This window comes from Leptonychotes weddellii, chromosome 1 (assembly GCF_054177405.1).
Source record: "Leptonychotes weddellii isolate Sample4059 chromosome 1, ASM5417740v2, whole genome shotgun sequence".
Taxonomy (NCBI): Eukaryota; Metazoa; Chordata; class Mammalia; order Carnivora; family Phocidae; genus Leptonychotes; species Leptonychotes weddellii.
The window spans coordinates 188,204,567-188,224,641 of record NC_138369.1 but is presented as its reverse complement, the minus strand read 5'-3'; the positions used below and the strand labels follow the sequence as shown (position 1 = coordinate 188,224,641).

Sequence of the window (20,075 nt, the reverse complement as noted above, 5' to 3'; positions counted from 1 at the left end):
AAGGCTCTGATGATGTAAGGCAGGAAATGGCACGTGGTGGCAGGTTAGGGAGCAGTTAAGATGATTTCTTATCACCATGGAGACAAGACATCTGGTGCTCTAAAGACTCTGTGTGTCCTTGTTGCCCCTGAAAATTCCATGCATCTTGGGAGTTCAGACTGTAACCCAGACCCTGGGTCTTCAGGGCTCTCTCCTAGTCAAAGGCTTCTTCATCTTTATTTTGTTTTAAAATGTTGATCGATTTTGAAATGGTTTCAATGGGAAATGAGGGCTAGACCAAATGGTTTCAATGAGGTACAGTAATTGGGACAATTCCTTCTTCCTATGAACATCTCAGGAATGTTTAAAACAAAGTTCAAGTTCTTCTGAAACAACATGTCTTAAGGGTCTTATTTGGCATGCTAAGTGAGTAAAAAAAAAACTGAGATATTACAGGAGCAAGTAAGTGATTAAATTAAATGTGCCTGGAGAATAGAGCCCTCTCAGGAATCTGCAGACTAATAAATACGTGCAGCTGCTTATGCATTTCCCAACACTTCTAAGCAATGGTACACAGAATGCTTTCCACTTACATTTCACCACTGCTGATGGCCTGTCAATTCTACCGAAAATACTCTGTGTTAGAAAGGTGACAGGAATTACATACATTATCTTTTTGTTTCTCTTTACTGTCTACCGCTCAGTACTTTAAAAAAGCTTGTTATTAAAACATTATGTAAGTATGCAAAATATACTGAAAGAAAGAATGTTTCAATTATACACAGTATGTATCGGTAAGAAATGCTGTGTGTGATGACATACGACAAATGGTAAAAGGTATTTTTAGTTGCTTTCTCTTTGGGGGAGGATAAAGCAAAAATATCTAGAATATACAGCATTTGCTTTTCTAGCTATTTTAATATTTAGCGTATTTAAAATATATTTTAAAGTAAGTAAAACAGTTTAAAAAGTGAATTTTTTACTTAAAGATTTTTGTACTTTTTTTTGGTTAATTTGCATTGTTTTAAAAAGCTTATTCTAGATTGGTATCTGTTTTTTAATTTTTTTTCTTATCCATGCCCTTTTGAATTGCTCTTACTTGCATTAGAAATCATAAGCCATTTTTATTTTATGTGAACAACTGGTCTATGAATAAAGTGTAGTCTTCATAAAAAAATAACCAAGAGCTGTAGGAATTGTGTTCATAACTTAAATATTTGAGACCTAAAATTATCAAAGTCAGGATGCCTGGAAATTCTGATTCAAATAAATGAAAGGAAGTTTCAAATGAACTAAGAGCAACAAACAATACAAGAAGGTAAATTATTGGTATTTTAGTCCTTCCTGAAAGACACAGAATCGCATTATCCCCCACTAGAATCGTATCAGGCAGAGAAATCTTCTGTAAGAGAGTCTAACAATGTTACGAGAGTGTTGTCCTGAGTCACTCACCATGTGGGTGTCACAGTTCACTTCGGCGTTCACACCTTTGCCTTCATTTGGTTTATCATCGAATTATAACTGAACAGTAAAAATTGTCTTCAGATATTTACATTTTCAAAGGAAAAATTACCTTTATTCTTCTTAGAGCAGCCCTGGCATTTGATCTCTGAACGTGGACAGTTCTCTACAGGTAGACCAGTAAAGGTCCGCATCTCAGGAGGGAAAGTGATGATTGACGATTGTTGGAGTACCGATTAAGAAACTGCAGAGTCCTCCAGAACACCTACGACAGGGGGAGTTGATCTTAGTCTTAGAATTGAGCATTAAGTGTTGGTTGTTATTATGAGGAGGTAAGATAGTTCTTCCTGGGAAATTTGTGGATATTTTATTACTTTCCAGCCTAACATTTGTGATTTTCATGGAAACACTTCAAACTGAGGCAAAGGTTCATGCTCATGTGAGGTAGAAATTCACCAAAGAAAGTTAATATTCCCTTGATTTGTCACATTCTAAGAAAGAAGTTGTCATCAAAGAACATCTGCTAAATTAGCTGCACATTAATTATATGCCAATTCTGCTGCTCTAAAGAAAAATACATGACCTTAAAACTTAATTCATGAGATTAGACTTTCTAAGTATATATTTACTGTGTGGCATACTTACTCAAAACTCCTAATTTAGGGTAATTGAAAAATTAAAATAGCTTGGACCCTTAAAGTAACTGACACACTCCTAGCATTAGCCTTTGCTTAAGCTTCCTACAGGTGGGAAAAAAATATTCAATGTCTTTGTTTATGTGATTTGAGTTGCTTTTGTTCTATTTTAATTGGGCAATCATTTTCTTCTATTGCAGGATCTAGATTTCTCATCACATCCACGGGAGCCTTGTATATTAAAGATGTACAGAATGAAGATGGATTGTATAACTACCGCTGTATCACGCGGCACAGATACACTGGGGAGACCAGGCAGAGTAACAGCGCTAGACTTTTTGTATCAGGTAAAAACCCATCGAGACTTGTGGTTCCCATTTCTGTTACTCCTTCGTTAGTGTCCTGAGCGAAGTCAACCAAACTTGTAGAATTCATGACTCAAATAAAGACTTCTTTTTTTTCCCCAAAAATATATTAGCAACTAAAGGGTTTTTTTTTTTTTTTTAAACCAACCCTAATACTATACACTACACATATAGATATTCCAAGGAAAGTCATTTCAGGTTTTGTAAAATTCCACATTCCTATGACCCAATGTGGCTTCTGTTTTGAGGAGAATGCCTCCTTGCCCTGTGTATTTGTGTCCTGTCCACCAGCACTACGAGGCTCTCGTGACACATAGCTCTGAGGGAGAAGAGCAGGGGCACAGGGAACACACCTCTTGTTCCCCATATTATGTCTAACAATATTGGGGAAATAACCCACATCTAAAAGGATAGTCACTCCCTCCCACCTCTGTCCAGGATGATTCTCAAGTGAAGAAAACCTGAAGGCTGCTAATTCCACTCTGCTGGAAATATACCAGTTTTGTGTCTTCCTTTATAGCATTTATACTTTGAGAAAATATCCACCTTTTGCATAATTTTCACCACTGGCTTGTTACTGGCCCATCTGTCAAACAAGTAAGCAATCTGCTCACACGGCAATGTGCTCGCTCTTCGTGGAGCCAATTAGAATGTGAGATGTCCATCTCGGTCCTAGAAATCTGGTGCAAAACATCTGACCTTTGCCCTTGCGTCTTTAGAAGGTAAAACTGCTTCGTGACCTGAATATTTTCATCTTATTTGTAGTGATGCTTTGTGAGGAAGAAGAGATGGAAAGTTGTTGACCATTGGTGTAATTTAAAGCATTGCTGCCCAAACACCTACTTAGTGTGCTTTTGCTGGGTTCCTCATCCACATTCACATCCTTAAAATAGCCAGAGTCCACCTGTGTTTCCAGGGGCTTTGCAAACACAAGTCAGAATCAAGTGATTTCTTCTCTGTACACAGAAATACTTTTTATTTACCTCTTCTTTTTCATGCCAAGTGTTACTTTATCTCTTGCTTTATAGCTCTGCGTTGTTGCTTCTGTTAAGGGCAGGAACAATCAGTATAGTAAAATTATACTCCATTAAAAAAAAAAGACTAGAGAAAAACAAATGAGAAAGTGAATGACATCTGTGATCTTTGTCTATGGTGGCTTTAATGACAGCACAGTGTTCTACTTGCTCAGAATATCCTAGAAAAGGTCTTGTGTGCAGTCAAGAGGAATGTCATAACAGTATTGGGACAAGAAAGGGGAAGGATTGGGGGGTGGATCTGGGTATAAGATTGAATTGAATTTTAGCAAAAGAAGCAAAAAGCATTTCTCCATCCCCCAAAATGAATTAAGTGATGGTATTCTGAGAGCTCATCTTCTTTTTTTAAGATTTTATTTATTTGTTTGCCAGAGAGAAAGAGAAGAGAGAGAGTTTGCAAGCAAGGGGAGCAGCAGAGGGAGAGGGAGAAGTAGGCTCCCCGCAGAGAAAGGAGCCTGATGTGGGACTCGATCCCAGGATCCTGGGATCATAACCTGAGCTGAAGGCACATGCTTAGCAGACTGAGTCACCCAGGCATCCCTGAGAGCCCATCTTTCTTGAAAAAGAAACTTGAATAGGAAATCTGAAAAGAAGGAGAAAATTGGGGAAAAAAGAGAGAGAGAGAGAGAGAGAACCTGAAATGTGGACTTGTTTCTCTCTATTCTAAATTATTAAGTACTGATTTTCAAATTTAACTCTTAGGGTTGGAGAGGCAAATTTACTTTTCTTAATTCCAAGTTTTTTTGTTGTTATTTTGTTTTTTTAATAGAATGTCTTACTAATGTTTTAAACATTGACAGCAGGACCCATGAGCACTTGGTCACTGTGGAAGTGAGTGGGGTCCATGAGGTCACCCAGTGGGCATTTGTGATGGGAAGTGAGGAGCCTCAGGGCACAGTCTCATGAAGGAGTGTCTCACACTAAGATATTGAGCATCTGGGGTTAGAGGTATAGCTGTAGGGTCAACAGAGTCAGGTGTCATGGAAAGACTCTTGAGAGAGTCTCTGTATGTAGCACGTAACTGTGAAGACTTTTTGTCACAGAAATGTTAATAACATAGTTGAGGGAGGAAATTGTTACTGCTAGAAAATTAGAACATCAACACTGAGTGCAGATGACTATTCTAGAAATCTAAGCTTTGAAGGAAAAAGAAAAATTAATTTTACTTTAGATTTAAATGCATTTAAAAATGCACACATGGGGTTTGGGTCCTGTGGGGGCATGCTAGTGACAAGGTTTTAATGCTCTTAAACTCCTCCTGAAGCAAAAACAGACCAAATATGATGGCAAAAGAAAAAACACAGGGACAAGGCCTTCCAGGAACACTCGGTGGAAGTGGATCATGGGTTGGTGTGGACGGAGCGTTGACAGCAGTGGGGGCATGCAGGAGTGGCCGCCATGTCATGGAAGCAGTGGGCACCAAAGGGGCGCAACCCGCTGGGACTCCACGTGGTCACAAACCTGCAAAATAGTCAACAGATACTCCTCTTCAAAGCAGAGGATCAGCCCTTGAGTGGACCCTGGGGAAATGTGTCTAGGAGTATTCACCACCCTCGGATAGACCTACCTGAGTTCGGAGTGGAAGATGGGTGCAAACTGCCATGAGAGCAGTCACTGATGACCACATCGCTCGGTGGTGGCCCGGCTCCTCGAAGATCTCACAAGTGTCCAGCAAATAAATACTCCTTTCAGAAGAACAAGGACTCACCCCAATAAAACCACTGGCGTTTGGAGTCAAGTTGAGCCAGAGTGGCTCAGAGTGACTCAGCATTACTAAGGATGACGAAGGAGGCTCGGGCGGCATGGGAGGCCTTGAAGGAATCCCATCCTATAAAATACTATAATGTAGAATGGGGCAGGGGGCGGGGTTACTTATGTTTATGCTACTTTTATTTGGAACCAAGATTTTCAGTGTAAGAGAAAAGATAAAAATATAAAATCCTTGAAATGTCCAATAGAAACTATCAGTACACATGCTGTATTTTTATGAATGTGTCCCCAAGGTCCTTACATTGAAAAGGCCTGGAAGTGATGGGGAACAGACAGCAACAAGCACGTCTAATGTCTAGATCCCAGCGTCCTTTAAGTACTCCCCCTAAAAGGGACCATGATTCCTTGGAAGAATGGTGGATTATAGTGCCTGGGACAGGAAATGTATAAATGGGCCTGAAACATTAATGGGATCTTGTCAAAATGATACAGGGGACAACTTCTGAAGGGGCTCTCACTGGCTGAGAGCGTGATGAGTTGAATTTCAAAAATAATGATTGCATTTGATTGATAACCATTTAACATTTTAAAAACTTTTGAGTTTGTTATGAATACACACATGTACATATATACTTATATGCTTACGTTGGTATATACTTTGATACATGCACACATGTCTACTTAATAACAACCAAAGCAATAGTGAGAATCTCATTGGTCTACATAGAAGAAACTAGGGCACCAACTCTTGATTTTGATACTTGGTAGATTAAAGAGAACCACAATTCTCTTTATCTTTCCTATGACTGTTGTATTTCAAAATAACCAAATAATCCTAGTTTAGGAAGGAAAGTTCTTATTTGCAGAATAATTACATCTACTGAATGTGAAGGAGCTATGACAATTAGAAAATCATTTCAACCTTTAATGAAATAACTAATTCAGACAAACTTTATCACCTGAACTTGCTGAATAATTCAGTGTCACTGAGTGCAAGAAAGCTTCGTGTTGTATGCGTGTAGAGAGAAAGGAGAGAGGTTGAAATTGGTTAATCAGCTCATGAGAACTAAGTTCCAGTTTATGAGAAACATGGCCAGAGGAACACATTCAATGACATCATCAAGAAAGAAATTCAGACCGTGGGGTTTCCTACAAAACAATTCACCTGGCTTCTTCAGCAAGTCAGAGACATGAGAGAGAAAAGAAGGAAGAGCTTGTTTTGGATTAAAAGAGAATTGAGAGACATAGCTGTTAACTGTAGAACAAGGCTGTTTAATTAGCACAATTGTAAATAATAATAATAATAATAATAATAATGACGTGTTTTTAGCTCATCAGGGAAAAGTGAATATGGAATGGATACTAGATGGTACCAAGAGGTTATTATGACTCTTGTAGGTTACTAACATTGTGGTTTTATAAGAAAACTTTTATTTTTATTAGAGAAACATACTAATGATATAGTGATAAGATGACGTAGGTTCTATGATTTGACTCAATACGATAGCACCAAAGGCAAAGACTATAAAGAAATAAACAGATAGATGATAAAAATAATTTTGATGCCTCTCGTGTCTGGGTGATAAATATATGAGATGCATTATATTATTTTTTCTACTCTTGTGTGAGTTTGCAAGTTTTCTATGATAAAAACTTATTTTTAAATGTAGATAAACGGATTGAAGATGAGGGGATGAAGATTAAATACTGCTGTTTGGTTGTACTAATTTTGTACATGTCCCACCTCCAGCCCCCAGGCAACCACCAATTAACTGCCTGTTTCTACCCATGGGCACTTTCTGTGTATTTCCTATAAGTTGTATCTCACAGCATGTGGCTTTGTATCAAGCTTCTTTCATGTAGCATAATCTTTTGTGGTTCATCCATGTTGTAAGATGTATCAGTAGTTTGGGGCGCCTGGGTGGCTCAGTTGGTTAAGATGTATCAGTTCACTCTTTTTGATTGCTGAATAATATTCCATTGTACGTATATACACATCTCATTTATCCCTTCACTAACTGATGGACATTTGGGTTGTTTCCACTTACTGGCTATTATGAAAAATCCTGCCAGGAACATCTGTGGTTATGTCTTTGAGTGAACACGGTTTCATTTGTCTGGGATAGATACCTAGGAGTGGAACTTCGGGGTGCTGTGGTAAAGTGAAGTTGAGCATTTTGAGAAACTGCCAAACTGTTTTCCAAAGAGGCTGCACTATTTTACTTTCTTATCGACAGTGTATGGGGGGCCAGTTTCTTCTCCACTTCTTCATGAGCACCTGTTCTTGTTCATGTTTTTTATTATAATCTTCCTAGGGGGTGTGAAGTGGTATCTCATTGTAGTTTTAATTTGCATTTCCCTAGTGGCTAATGACACTGAGCATCTTTCCATGTGCTTATTAGTCATTTGAATATCTTCTTTGGTGATATATCTATTCAGATCTTTTGTCTATTTTTTTTAAGATTTTATTTATTTATTTGTCAGAGAGAGAAAGCACAAGGACAAGCAGGGAGAGCAGCAGAGGGAGAGGGAGAAGCAGGCTCCCTGCTGAGCAAGGAGCCTGATGTGGGACTCGATTCCAGGACCCTGGGATCATGACCTGAGCTGAAGGCAAACACTTAACTGGCTGAGCCACCCAAGCGTCCCCTCTTTTGTCCATTTTTTGATGTGTTTTTTTTTTCTTATCATAGAGATGTCAGGGTTCTTTATGTTTTTTGGAGAGAAGTCCTTTATCAGAAATATTATTTGCAAATATATTCTCCCAGTAGGTTGCTCCTTATTTTTTCCTTAGTGGTATCTTGGAAAGTGTAAAATATTTTCACTGTCATGAAGTGTAATATATTGATTTTTTGCCACTTGTGTTTTTGGTGTCATGTCTTAGGACTCTGCCAGACCCAAGGTCATAAAGATTTTTTCCTACTTTTCATCTAAAAGTTTTATAGTTTTAACTCATACATTTAGATCTACAATCCATTTTAAGTTAATTTTTGTAGGTGGTGTGAGGTAAGGTTTCTAAATTCTTCTTTTTGATATGGATATCCAACTGTTCCATTCCTTCTTTTAAAAAAAAGTCAGATTTAGGGACACCTGGGTGGCTCAGTCATTAAACGTCTGCCTTCAGCTCAGGTCATGGTCCCGGGGTCTTGGGATCGAGCCCCACATCGGGCTCCCTGCTCAACGGGAAGCCTGCTTCTCCCTCTCCTGCTCCCCCTGCTTGTGTTCCCTCTCTCGCTATGTCTCTATCTGACAAATAAATAAATAAAATCTTTTAAAAAAAGTCAGATTAACACAGCACTATCTTAAGTATATTTCAGAAATTTCTATCAACAATTAGTTACAGAACAAAAATTTTAAGTGCAATCATCAGGTATTGCTTTCTATGTGACTAGCGTTAGAAGTGGGCGCCTTTTGTTTCCTGGGTTGTGGACTTGTTCTACAAAAAAAAAAAAAAAAAAAATCAACTGTGCCCACCAAAGGAGTGACACCTTCTTTGTGTTACCTTTTCCAGCACCAGTGCTACTTCCCACTCTAAGCCAAGCAATAGATTTGGTAACTATGTAGTGCATAAGAAAGCCACTTGCTCTTCAGTACTTTCCAAAGTCCGTCTAACTTCCTTCAGGAGGAGATTGAAGCAATAAGGCCTCTGCTGGCAAGGGCTCTGCACCTGCTACTGTGGGCTTCTTAGGTCTGTAATCCCTCTGGAGCCCCACACCTAGACATGTGAGTGAGAATAATTATGGGCAACGAATTCTTCAGTTATAATGGACGATGGAAGTACAGAAGAGTCCTGGAAAGGAGATTATTAGGTTCCTTCATCATATCCCATGAGAGCATTCACATTGTTCTCATAAAGCACCAGGGAGGTGAGAAGAGCAGCGGTATGTCATGGATTTTATCTCTGATGGTAACAAAGGAAAGCTCCCGGCAGAAGTGGCTTCTGCTCGGTGAGTTTGACACATTCACTTGGGTCTCCTGACTGCCCCTGGTGGCTGACTGTGGAATCACAGCACTTTAAGAGGCCATTCCAGGGGGTTCTTTGATAGGATAGAGGATATCCAGTCCTTTGCTTTTGTGTTTACTGCAGGCAGAACACAACAGCCATGGTGCTTTTCTAACCAAGGCAAAGATAAGAAGAGTTCAGGAGCCAGGGGCTCTATCTGTTCTATATATCCATGTGGAGACTAGTGTTAACCACTCATGTGTGTGGTCTAGTGCAAGTTCTGAACAGGAAGAGTAAAAGAGAGGGTAAGGAAAGGTCACTGACTTTTATGTTGGGCATCCAAAAGGGGACCTCTATTTTTGCATTCTTCATAATATTCCCTGAGAACATCGATTCCTCAAAGCAAGCTTGGCCATTGAGCTGCATGGTTTCCACTGACCCAGTTCTTGAGAGCATTTGGTCCTCTGTTATGTCAGGCTTTTCTGTTTCTCCGTTGCACCTACTACAAGCCGCACCACCTTTATGTGTTCATGTGCTTGCACATTGCCCACCAGCCCCGTTCATGCAATCGGATGTAAGCTCCATGAGGGTCTCATCTTTTCCTGTCTTGTTCGCCACCATGTTTCCAATTCCTGACTGTATGCTGGCCCTGGAAGTGAGGCTCAACAATATTTTTAAATGAGTAAATAAAACACTTTCAAATTCAATAACTATCTATAAAATTCTTTTTTGTGTGTGAAATAAATTTTACTAATGTCAAACAACTATCTGTGCTACTGTTGTTCTTTTGAAAGGGGAAGTCTGACCTTCTCTGGTCACAAGACAACCCAGTTCTTGGCCTGGGCCAGGAGCTCCTATACAGGCATGCTGATTCTGGAGTTCCTAGTTATTTAGTGGGAAATGAAAAGCAGAACCTTTTCTGCCTCAGCCTTTGGAAAATTCTGAGCAGAATAAATTTCAATGAATAGGGCTGTTCTTTCTATTCTTTAATAAAATCTTGAAGATGTGTTGTCAATAGTTAGCATGATGTATAGAATTTAACTTACACACAAGCTCCTATGATTCTAAATGACCACTTCAACTCATTCACTACGTCTAAGAGTTTTTCTTTCTTTCTCAGACCCAGCGAACTCAGCCCCATCCATACTGGATGGGTTTGATCATCGCAAAGCCATGGCAGGGCAGCGTGTGGAGTTGCCTTGCAAAGCGCTTGGGCATCCTGAGCCAGATTATCGCTGGCTGAAGGACAACATGCCCCTGGAACTTTCTGGAAGGTTCCAGAAGACCGTGACAGGGCTGCTCATTGAGAACACTCGTCCTTCAGACTCAGGCAGCTATGTATGTGAAGTTTCCAACAGATACGGCACTGCTAAGGTGATAGGCCGCCTGTACGTGAAACGTAAGTCGGATGGTAGCTTGGAATGGTGATGTTGACCGCCACTGATGGGGCTCTTGTTACAAGATGACTTCCAGGCTCTCGATATAGCCTTCCATTAATCTTCACAACAGTCCTGCTGAGACCAGTATTACCCCATTTTGCAGATGAGGAAATGAATGCTCAGACAGATTGCTCAAGATTACACAGCTGGGGAGGTTGGGACTTAGGATTCGAATTCAGGTCTGTCTGAATCTCTGAGATTTCCATTAGGCCAACAGGATATGTATCTGAGATCACATTACCTAGCTGTTGAATTAATAATGGCCACCCTGTCTGAACATTGACAGAGGAAGAGGGACAGGCTTGTGATGTCAGCACAAGTGACCGTAGTCAGATCACAGTGGGTGTCCTTGGCCGACTTTCAGAGGCTACTTGATGTTCCGGAATGGGACTATTATCAGAACAAATATAGGTCTCTAAATGATCAAAATATTGGACTTGGACTCATTATTACATATCATTTAGTTCAAATATGGTGGATATGTTTCATCTCCAATAGATTTGTATTGACTGTCATGAGGAATGTGTTGAGAAGGATGCTGAAGCCAGCCTCAGAGGAAGGAGGGGTGTGACTGCAGTAGGGAGCGCTTTAATCTAGTCAGACACCCTCAGTTTTACTCAAGCAGAAACCAAATCAAAGTGAGTGACCCAGGAGCACATGGCCACAATTGACGGGCAGAGCTTTGGTCAAAATAGGTGGCTCTTAGATGCAAATGGAATGTTCTTTTCATTGTACATAATATTATTATATATTACATAAAATAATATGTGTATTTTTTTAATTCGATGAACAAATTGGCTGAACTAAAGCTAAATCGCGAGAGTCTACATTGAAAGGCGGAGGCATTTTCTTATCCCACTTTTTCCCAACCCCATTCCTGTTTATGGAAATGTCTTTTCAATGTCACCCTGACTGTGGACTGTCCCAGCCCAACAGAATTTGTTAAGAGTAGACATTCCAGGGACTTCCTGGAAACAGCTGCCCAGGGTGGGTCTTTTGAAAATCACACAAACATGCTTAGGCTGGGATTAGGGAGAAATGGAAGATAAGGTCTGTACAGCTCTATTTCTGTAGTTGAAGAAACTTCTAGATGCAATGATGCAGCGCTGGACAGCAAGTAAGAAGTATCTCTGGAAGCTCAAAATCGCTTCTGTGTTAAAACACCTTTCATGGCTCCCCATTTCCTGCTGAATAAGTTTATATTTTAGGATAGTATCAAAATCATCCCAAGTAAGCCTGTCTGGTCCTACTGCCCATAGTTTTGCTTCAAAGAAAAGATACTCCTATTAAATTTAATTTCTTCCTATTCCCTGTACAAACCCATTCCTATCCTGAACACCGGTCATGTTGCTCCCTCCACATGGAAGATGGTTTTCAAAGACTTAAAGGTCTCAAACTTCCCATTTTTTGAAGCCCAGTGCAGTGGCCTCCCCAGAGACATCCCCATCCCCAAGCATCTCATGCTCAGCTCTCAGGGTTTAATTTATTGTTTTCTCTGTAAAGGCATTTATCACTGTCTACATTTTAAAAGTTATCTGTGGAAAAGTCTTAGTTCTGACTGTGCTTGTTTTCACTACTGTGCTCTTTGCCACATTGGGATAAGTCCTCAAATGCCTCTTGAATGTTTCCTATCTCCCTCTGACTTCATTTTTGTCTTTCCTCTCTAGACAGAAAGCATTACCTTGGGTTCCAAATCCAAAACCCTCTTCTCTTCCATCTCTTCCCTCCTGGTGCTCTCTTTATTCGTATGGCTCCAGATTCCTCCCCTCTGAGAACAAGCCTGGATCTGCATGCTTAGCCTTGGATTCCTTCTTGAGTATTAGATGAGTATGTCTCCCAATTTTAGATCAGATGTTTTGCTGGCACTTCAAAACAACAGTATTGCAAACCAAACACTCCACCATCTCTACCTTGTCAATGGCTCTTCTTATTCGAAATGTCTTACCCCCTTAAGCCCCCCAAATGCAGGCTTTAAATCTTGGATTCTCCATAAAGCTTTCCTTTCTGCATCCAAGTCCTGCAAAGTCCTAGAGACTGTAACTCAGTGTTTCTCAGCCACGCTTCCCAACCCCATCCTGTCCTAGACTGAGTCTTAATTGTACCTCAACTAGATATTTGCAATGCCCCCTTACTGACCCAGTTCCCCACTCCAATTTGTCTAACACATTATGATGAGTCAATTTTCCTAAAAATGTGTTTGACCATATCTTCACTTGCTAAAAATTCTTGAATGCTTCCTTTAGTCCCCACTGACTGAATTCCAAAATTTTGAGGCCCTTTGCCTACTTGTTCCAGGTTGCCTTTGTCATTTTTCTCCCATAATTTCCTACAGAAATACTGTGTTCATTGCACACTGAGCAGACACAGTCTTCCTGTGACACAGCTGTGAGGCATGCCCTAATTCACAAAATGCCCCTTCATTCCAGCTGGGCTCAGGTCTATCCATCCTTGATATCTAAGGACTTTCTTGATCCCCTTCCACATAGTAGATGTCTCTGAGGGACCTATATCACTGCTTGGCTACTATATCTACTCTTATATTTGTCTCATTCATCCAAGACGTCCTTGGAACCAGAGACGCCTTGGTGTGGTAACACAAGATGTCAGGAATAATTAGGGCAAAAAAAAATGTTTTTTGCCATTTACCTGTTGAGTGGATTTGGTGAAGTTAATTAAGCTGTCTGAACAACCACTTCCTCTTCTGTAAAATGGATGCGATGATATGACAAAACATGCAGGACTGTGGGGAGACTGACTTAAACAATGTACAAAAGACATTTAGTAATTGGCACATGGCAGTTACGCCGCAAAAGTCATTCGTCTTTGTCTTACCTGTAAGTTTAACCCCGCTTTTGGCTTATAATAGATGCTCAATAAATGAACTTGTTACATCGAATTTGGTTTCTTGAATGAAAATGTGGAATGTCAAATAGGAGAGTTCCATCACTGTCCAAACCAGTTAGCCTCACTTTAAAGAAAAACCCTGTTTGTGCCCACAAATTCTAATACCCACCTGTTTTCTTACAGCTGTGTGTGATGGGCCCTGGTTAAACCACATGGGAGGGGGGTGATATGAGTGTGTGAGTATGTCCCAGAGAAACCCATCCATGTTGTTACCTTGGGACAAGGCAATAGGATTTAAATATTCAAATACCTCTGTCCTTAGCAGTAACCAGAACATGGCATTTCTTATTGTCAGTGGCTTAATCCTCACACTTACTCATTGAGAAAGCAATTTGACCATTGCCAGTCTATTTGCTACATAGAGATGGAAAGGCAAACAATGAAGAGGCTGCTCCTGAACAAAATAGTGTGCTATGACATAATGGTGAACATGAGATCTGTATAGAATATGCTTACTGTGATGCATGCACCTTGTCAAAAGCTCAGCATGTTGTTGAAATGATGTCTGCATATGTGATTTTTTTACCTTCTTTTTCTTTCTCTTACCAAAATTTCCAGAGCCACTGAAAGCTACCATCAGCCCCAGGAAAGTTAAAAGCAGCGTGGGTAGCCAGGTTTCCTTGTCCTGCAGTGTGACAGGCAGTGAGGACCAGGAACTCTCCTGGTACCGAAACGGTGAAATCCTCAACCCTGGAAAAAATGTGAGGATCACAGGGATCAACCACGAAAACCTTATAATGGATCACATGGTCAAAAGTGACGGGGGCGCATACCAGTGCTTTGTGCGCAAGGATAAGCTGTCCGCTCAAGACTTTGTGCAGGTGGTCCTTGAAGGTCAGTGGGCCTCGTTACAGGGTTCGGCCGCACCAGAACCCAAACCCAGAGCACTCAGAGAGAAAAACACTGAAGCAATGCTGATAATTCCCAGGGCTAAGATTTCTCTCTGTCTGACTAGCTAATAACTCTGCCCTAATTCTTCAGGAGAGATCGGGCTAATGAAAGAACCAGTGCTGGTAAAGTTGTAAGTGGTAGACGTAACAAAAGTAACTTCACATTAGGTTAAGTAACGGGAATGTTGTCCATTCATGTGTTTAGTTACTTCTTAAGATACAGACCGCAGAAACTTACAACTTCAAGTTTGGTTGACAGTTCATTACCATAGACTGGAGTTGCTCAGTGATACTTTGTTTGAAGGGCCCTTTTATGTGCTCTGGGGCTTTTGGCAGCATCTCCGGCCTCTGCCCACTAGCAGCACCCCCTCTCTGAGTTGTGATAACCAAAAATACCTCCAGACATTGCCAAATGTCCCGGGGCCAGGGGCGGGGGGGGGTGTGTGTAAGGGGAATAGACCCCAGCTGAGAAATACAATATGACAGACAAAATGTAGGGCAAAATTTCAATATAGTCCTTGGTGGAAAGGAGAAAAAGTGGCATCTGTGTGTACAGTTGTCCCTGGTTGAGTCCAGATATTCACAAATTTAGGTGAATGCAATTTGTGAGGAATGACCTCGGGTTGTTATAATAGGTCCTAGGTATGCTGTTCTCTTTTCTTAATGGCCTGCTTACATCTGAAGGCTTATCAATCAGCCAGGGAACAGAAGCTATCAAGGTAACATTCAAGTGAGACATACGTTTATCACCAGATAATTGAATGGCTTTTACCTGTATATGTGTGTGTCTTGTTGGAAATTATGTCTTTATGTATAATTTAACATTCATTTGGTATAAATTGATTAAAATAATTACATGACTTTCATATAAAGAGAGAAACATATTTATATATGAAAATAAGTTTAAATATGTCTTGATGTTCTTTGAGGTTATTTCTATTTTTTTTAATCTTAGCTGATTTTTAGGAAGAAGCAGACTTAGCAATGAGATTCTTATTTTGATTCAAGCATTTTCTTGCAGACAGTTTCTTAAAGTGGAGGTGAAATTAGCTAAAGGCATGGAACCCATATTAAATGCCTGACACTGAGATCCCCATAATAATTAAGTGCAGAAAGTAATCAATTTGTACAGAGCCGATTTGCTGCTGCTGATGCATTGTAGTCCTTACACATCACTATTTTTAGATTCTTTGTAGAAGAAGGAAAGAATACCTGTCTAGGCCTAGTTACCTTGGCAACTATCTCGTGTGACTAAGAAAACCTAAAGAGCATATTGATAATCCATAATGATGCCGAAAGATTTCAGGTTATCAGAGAGTGACAGCAAGAAAGATTTCAAAGACACTCAGGTCTCACTGGGAAAATAATGTCTGCTTTCATCTCCAAAAAAGCCTGTCACTTGAATAAAAAAAGGGGGCAAAGGAGCATATTGAGCATACTCACAGATTTATTTGTTGCATGTCAGTTTCCATTCAGGACAAGAAGCTTCACTTATTTTTCTCTTCTGAGAGATGACAGGGCTAATGTAGCAAAAGAGAGCAGAAGTGTAATTATAAATACATATCTAGAATTTGCCTTAAAATGGTGTCTAACTAGTATCCTTGGCTAGAGCCTCCAATATTCCCATTGAAATAGCTTTAGATTAATGTAAATTTTAAAAACTCACAATACTATGAGCTAAGAATGGCCATTGATATAATGCAGAATCTGGGAGTATTTTCTATGAGGCCAAAGAAACTGGAATGGAAGTCTAAAGAAAATGAAATCTAATAATTATAGGTTCAAGATCAAACCACAGTAACTGGAAAATAGAATAATAGAAAAGAACAAGAACAGTTCCTATGTTAGGAAATGATAGAATAGCATGTATCAGACTAAACTTCAAGCAGATAAAAATTATGAACTTGAGGAAAAACAAAACTTGGGAGAGACACCCAAAAGCAGGAAGAAAGGATTGGACCCATGAAAGGAGAGGAAAGGGTTGGGTGATACCTGCCTTGATACCACTTTTCCCTTGAGGACATTGCCCAGTTTTTGAGATGGGTGCTGTGGGGGGATGACAATACTGGAAGAAAAGTAGAAAGCTATAGTCTTATGGGATTTAGGTATAGAAGGACAGAAGTCTGTACTGTCAAATTACCTGCAGTTGAGGGAGGTGAGTTGAAATTCCAGGAAGGAGGGCAGTCCTAAATCCCTAACAGTGAGGAGTCCTGAAATCTAAAAATAAACTTCCTTGAAAAGCGTAGTTGACACCTGAACTGGAAAATGTGGAGGAGAATCCAATAAAAATAAAAATAAAAACAACTAGGGGTGCCTGCGTGGCTCAGTCGTTAAGCATCTGCCTTTGGCTCAGGTCATGATCCCAGGGTCCTGGGATCGAGCCCCGCATCGGGCTCCCTGCTCGGCAGGGAGCCTGCTTCTTGCTCTCCCACTCCCCCTGCTTGTGTTCCCTCTCTCGCTGTGTCTCTCTCTGTCAAATAAGTAAATAAAATCTTTAAAAAAATAAAAATAAAAAAAATAAAAACAACTAGGCATACAAAAAAAAGGGGGGGATACTGTTAGCCGAGGTCAAAAGACAAAGTAGGCAGTAGAAATAGATCTTGAGAGAACCCAGATGAATGAGCAAAGGCTTAAAAGCTTTTATTTAAAATATATTCAATACCTTAAAGGAAAATAAAGGCATAATGAATAGATATCTGTGAAAGACCAGAAGAGAAAATGAAAATTATAAAAAGGAACCAGTAGAAATATAAAAATTCAGTATATTGGTTTTAGTGGGAGATTGGAGAAGAAATAAAGGATCAATGAACCTAAAGATAAATTCAAATAAATTATCCAATTTGAAGCATAGAGAGAAAGAAGACTAGAAAGGAAATGACCAGAGCCTCAGTGACATGGCACATTCATCAGGTGGCCTGATCCACATATAATTAGAGGCCTAGAAAAATAGGAGATTGACACTGGGGAAGAAAAAAGTATACAGTTTTCTCAATTTTGGTATAAAAAAATAAAGTTACAGAGCCAAGAAACAGTAAACCCCAAGAAGAATAAATACAAAGAAAATCACATGTGGGCACATTAGAGTCATGTTGCTGACAACCAAAGATAAAGAAAAAATCTTACAATTCTGAGGAAGGAGAAATATTAAGTAAACAGAGTTATCAGTATGAATGATGGATGACTTCTCATCAGATATTTTGGAAGACAGAAGACAATGGAGCAACATCTTTAAAATGTTGAAAAGGATTAAAAAAAAAAAAAATCCCTGTCCACCTACGCTCCTATATCTAGCAAAAAACAGTCTTTAAAAATCAGCAATAGTAAAGATATTTTCAGTAAATAGAAGCTGAAAGAATGTGATACCAGAAGAAATGACACATGAAGTCATTGAAGGTGAAGGGAAATGACCTAAAATGGAAATTCAGATCTGTAGGCATAAAGGCCATGAGAAAAGGCAAGAAATATGTTACTAAACATTTAGAGAAATTGTTTTTTCTCTTTTAATGTCTTTAAACAATAACTGACAAATCATAAAATTATAATACTGTATTATAGAGTTTAGACATAAATAGATGCACTAACACAAAGGAGAATATAAATTAAATTATTTGAAGTTATTTGTACCAGGGTTTTTACATTTCCACGAAGTAGCATAATTTTCACTTTTGGTACATGAGATTAAAATTATATAGATGCATGCACGCATATATATTAGTATTGATATACATATGAATATTTATATGTGTATGTATATCTACATAAATATGTATATATATATACACACATATATAAATATGTATATGTTGATCTATCCATCTGTATCTATGTCTATGTAAAACCTAGTTGGATTTTATCCCATAAATGTAAGATTGGAAAAACATTAAAAACAAAAATCATCTATGTATGCATAAGGCATCATATTAATAGAATATAGGAGAAAAACAATTGATGACTTCAGTATATCCAGAAAAACACCACTTGACAAAATTCAACATCCATTCAGAATAAAAAATTCTCAGCAAACTAGGAATATAAGGAACTTCCTTGACCCGATAAATGGCATTTATGAATACTCTATAGTGAAAACCATACTTAGTGGTTGAACACTAAATATTTTTCATTTAACATTGGGACCAAGGCAAGGATGTTCACAACTGCCACTTCTATTCAACAATGTGCCAGAAGTCCTAGGCAGGTATGAATAAGAAATAAAATACATAAAGTTTGGAAGGGAAAAATCTCAGTTATCTTTAATCACAGACCTTGTTGTTTACATAGAAAATCCCAAGAAATCTATAAAATGAGTCCTAGATGCATAAGTGAGTTTAGAAACTCATAGTATACAAAAAATACAAAATTTGTTTTCTTTTTATACAGTAGGAATCAACAAATGGAAAATAATATTTTAAAATTCCATTTATATTAGCATAAAAGAAAAGACACTTAGGAATAAATTTAACAACAGATGTGAAAGATTTCAACATGTAAAACTGTACAACTATACATTGCTAATATAAAATTGTGATGACCTAAAAAACTGGAAAGTACACCATATTCAAGGACTGAAAAACTAATATTCTTAAGGTAACAATTCTCTGTAACATGATCAATGTAATCTCAGTCAAAATCCCAACAGCTTTTATAGATTGATTTTTAAATTTATGTAAAAAAGTGGAAGTCCTATAGTCTAAGTTGATTTAAAAAACATGTGTGGGAAAGTAAAAGACTGAGAATTGTGCAAACAATGTTAAAAAAGAAGAAGAAAGTTGGAGGACTCATAAAGCTACATTGAATGAGATAGATACACAGCTCAATAGAACATACTGGATGGTCTAGAAATATGCCTACACATATATGATAAATTGATTTGCAAGAGAGTCCACAATGGGGGGGAGGAGCCAGATGGCGGAGGAGTAGGAGACCTAAATTTCATCTGGTCCCAGGAATTCAGCTAGATGGGTATCAAACCATTATGCACACCTACAAACTCAACAGGAGATCGAAGAAAAGAATAGCAGCAACTCTCTGAACAGGAAAGCAGCCACTTTCTGGAAGGTAGGAGGTGCCGAGAAGTGAATCCGAGGCAGTATTCGAGAAGACAGACAGCGGGGGAGGGGGCCTCCATCAGCCACTACCGGCAAGTGATAGAGCAGCAGAGGACAAAATTGGAACTTGATGAAGTCTGCTTCACTGAGGGACATCGCTCCAATGGCTAAGTCGGGGGGTGGAAAGCTCGCTGGGACAGTGTGGTCTCAGGACCCTCGGGGTCACATAAAGACCGGGGCTGCCTGAGTGCATCAGAGCTCCCAGGTATTGGAGTGGGAAGCCGGCTACAAAGATGGAGCCGAGGAGCAGGCTTGCAGCTCAGGGTTGCCATAAACCACCATCCACAGCACAGTCGGGCCACTGCTCTTCCAGCAGGGACCCAACAAGTGGCAGATCTGGGGAGACTCCCCTTCCACCCCCAGGAGGAGCGGCGCAGGAGTGCACTGCAGGAATCTGCTGTGTTTGGAGACTCCAAACAGAGTCGTGTGCCAGAGATAGAAATGCTCGGTCACAGGCCAGGTGAGCACGGAGTGCGGCCAGAGACCAGGAAGAAGGGAGTGATTGACTGCTTTTCTTTGGGGGCACACTGAGGGGTGAGGCCCTGAGTTCTCGGTGCCTCTGGGGCAGAGATTGGGAGGCTGCCATTTTCACTCTCGTCCTCCAAATCTGTAC

The 20,075-nt window shown here is 39.6% G+C and overlaps 1 protein-coding gene across 1 annotated transcript in view; it reads left to right on the top strand.

Moving 5' to 3' along the window:
• The window catches only part of DSCAM (DS cell adhesion molecule), a 482,198-nt gene that overhangs the window by 248,994 nt on the left and 213,129 nt on the right, over nt 1-20,075 (top strand). Inside the window, exons 3-5 of the mRNA XM_081819866.1 lie at nt 2,276-2,422; nt 10,245-10,523; nt 14,026-14,412. Of these exons, the coding sequence (XP_081675992.1) occupies nt 2,276-2,422; nt 10,245-10,523; nt 14,026-14,412 (813 nt within the window). The remainder of the gene's footprint in view (nt 1-2,275; nt 2,423-10,244; nt 10,524-14,025; nt 14,413-20,075) is intronic.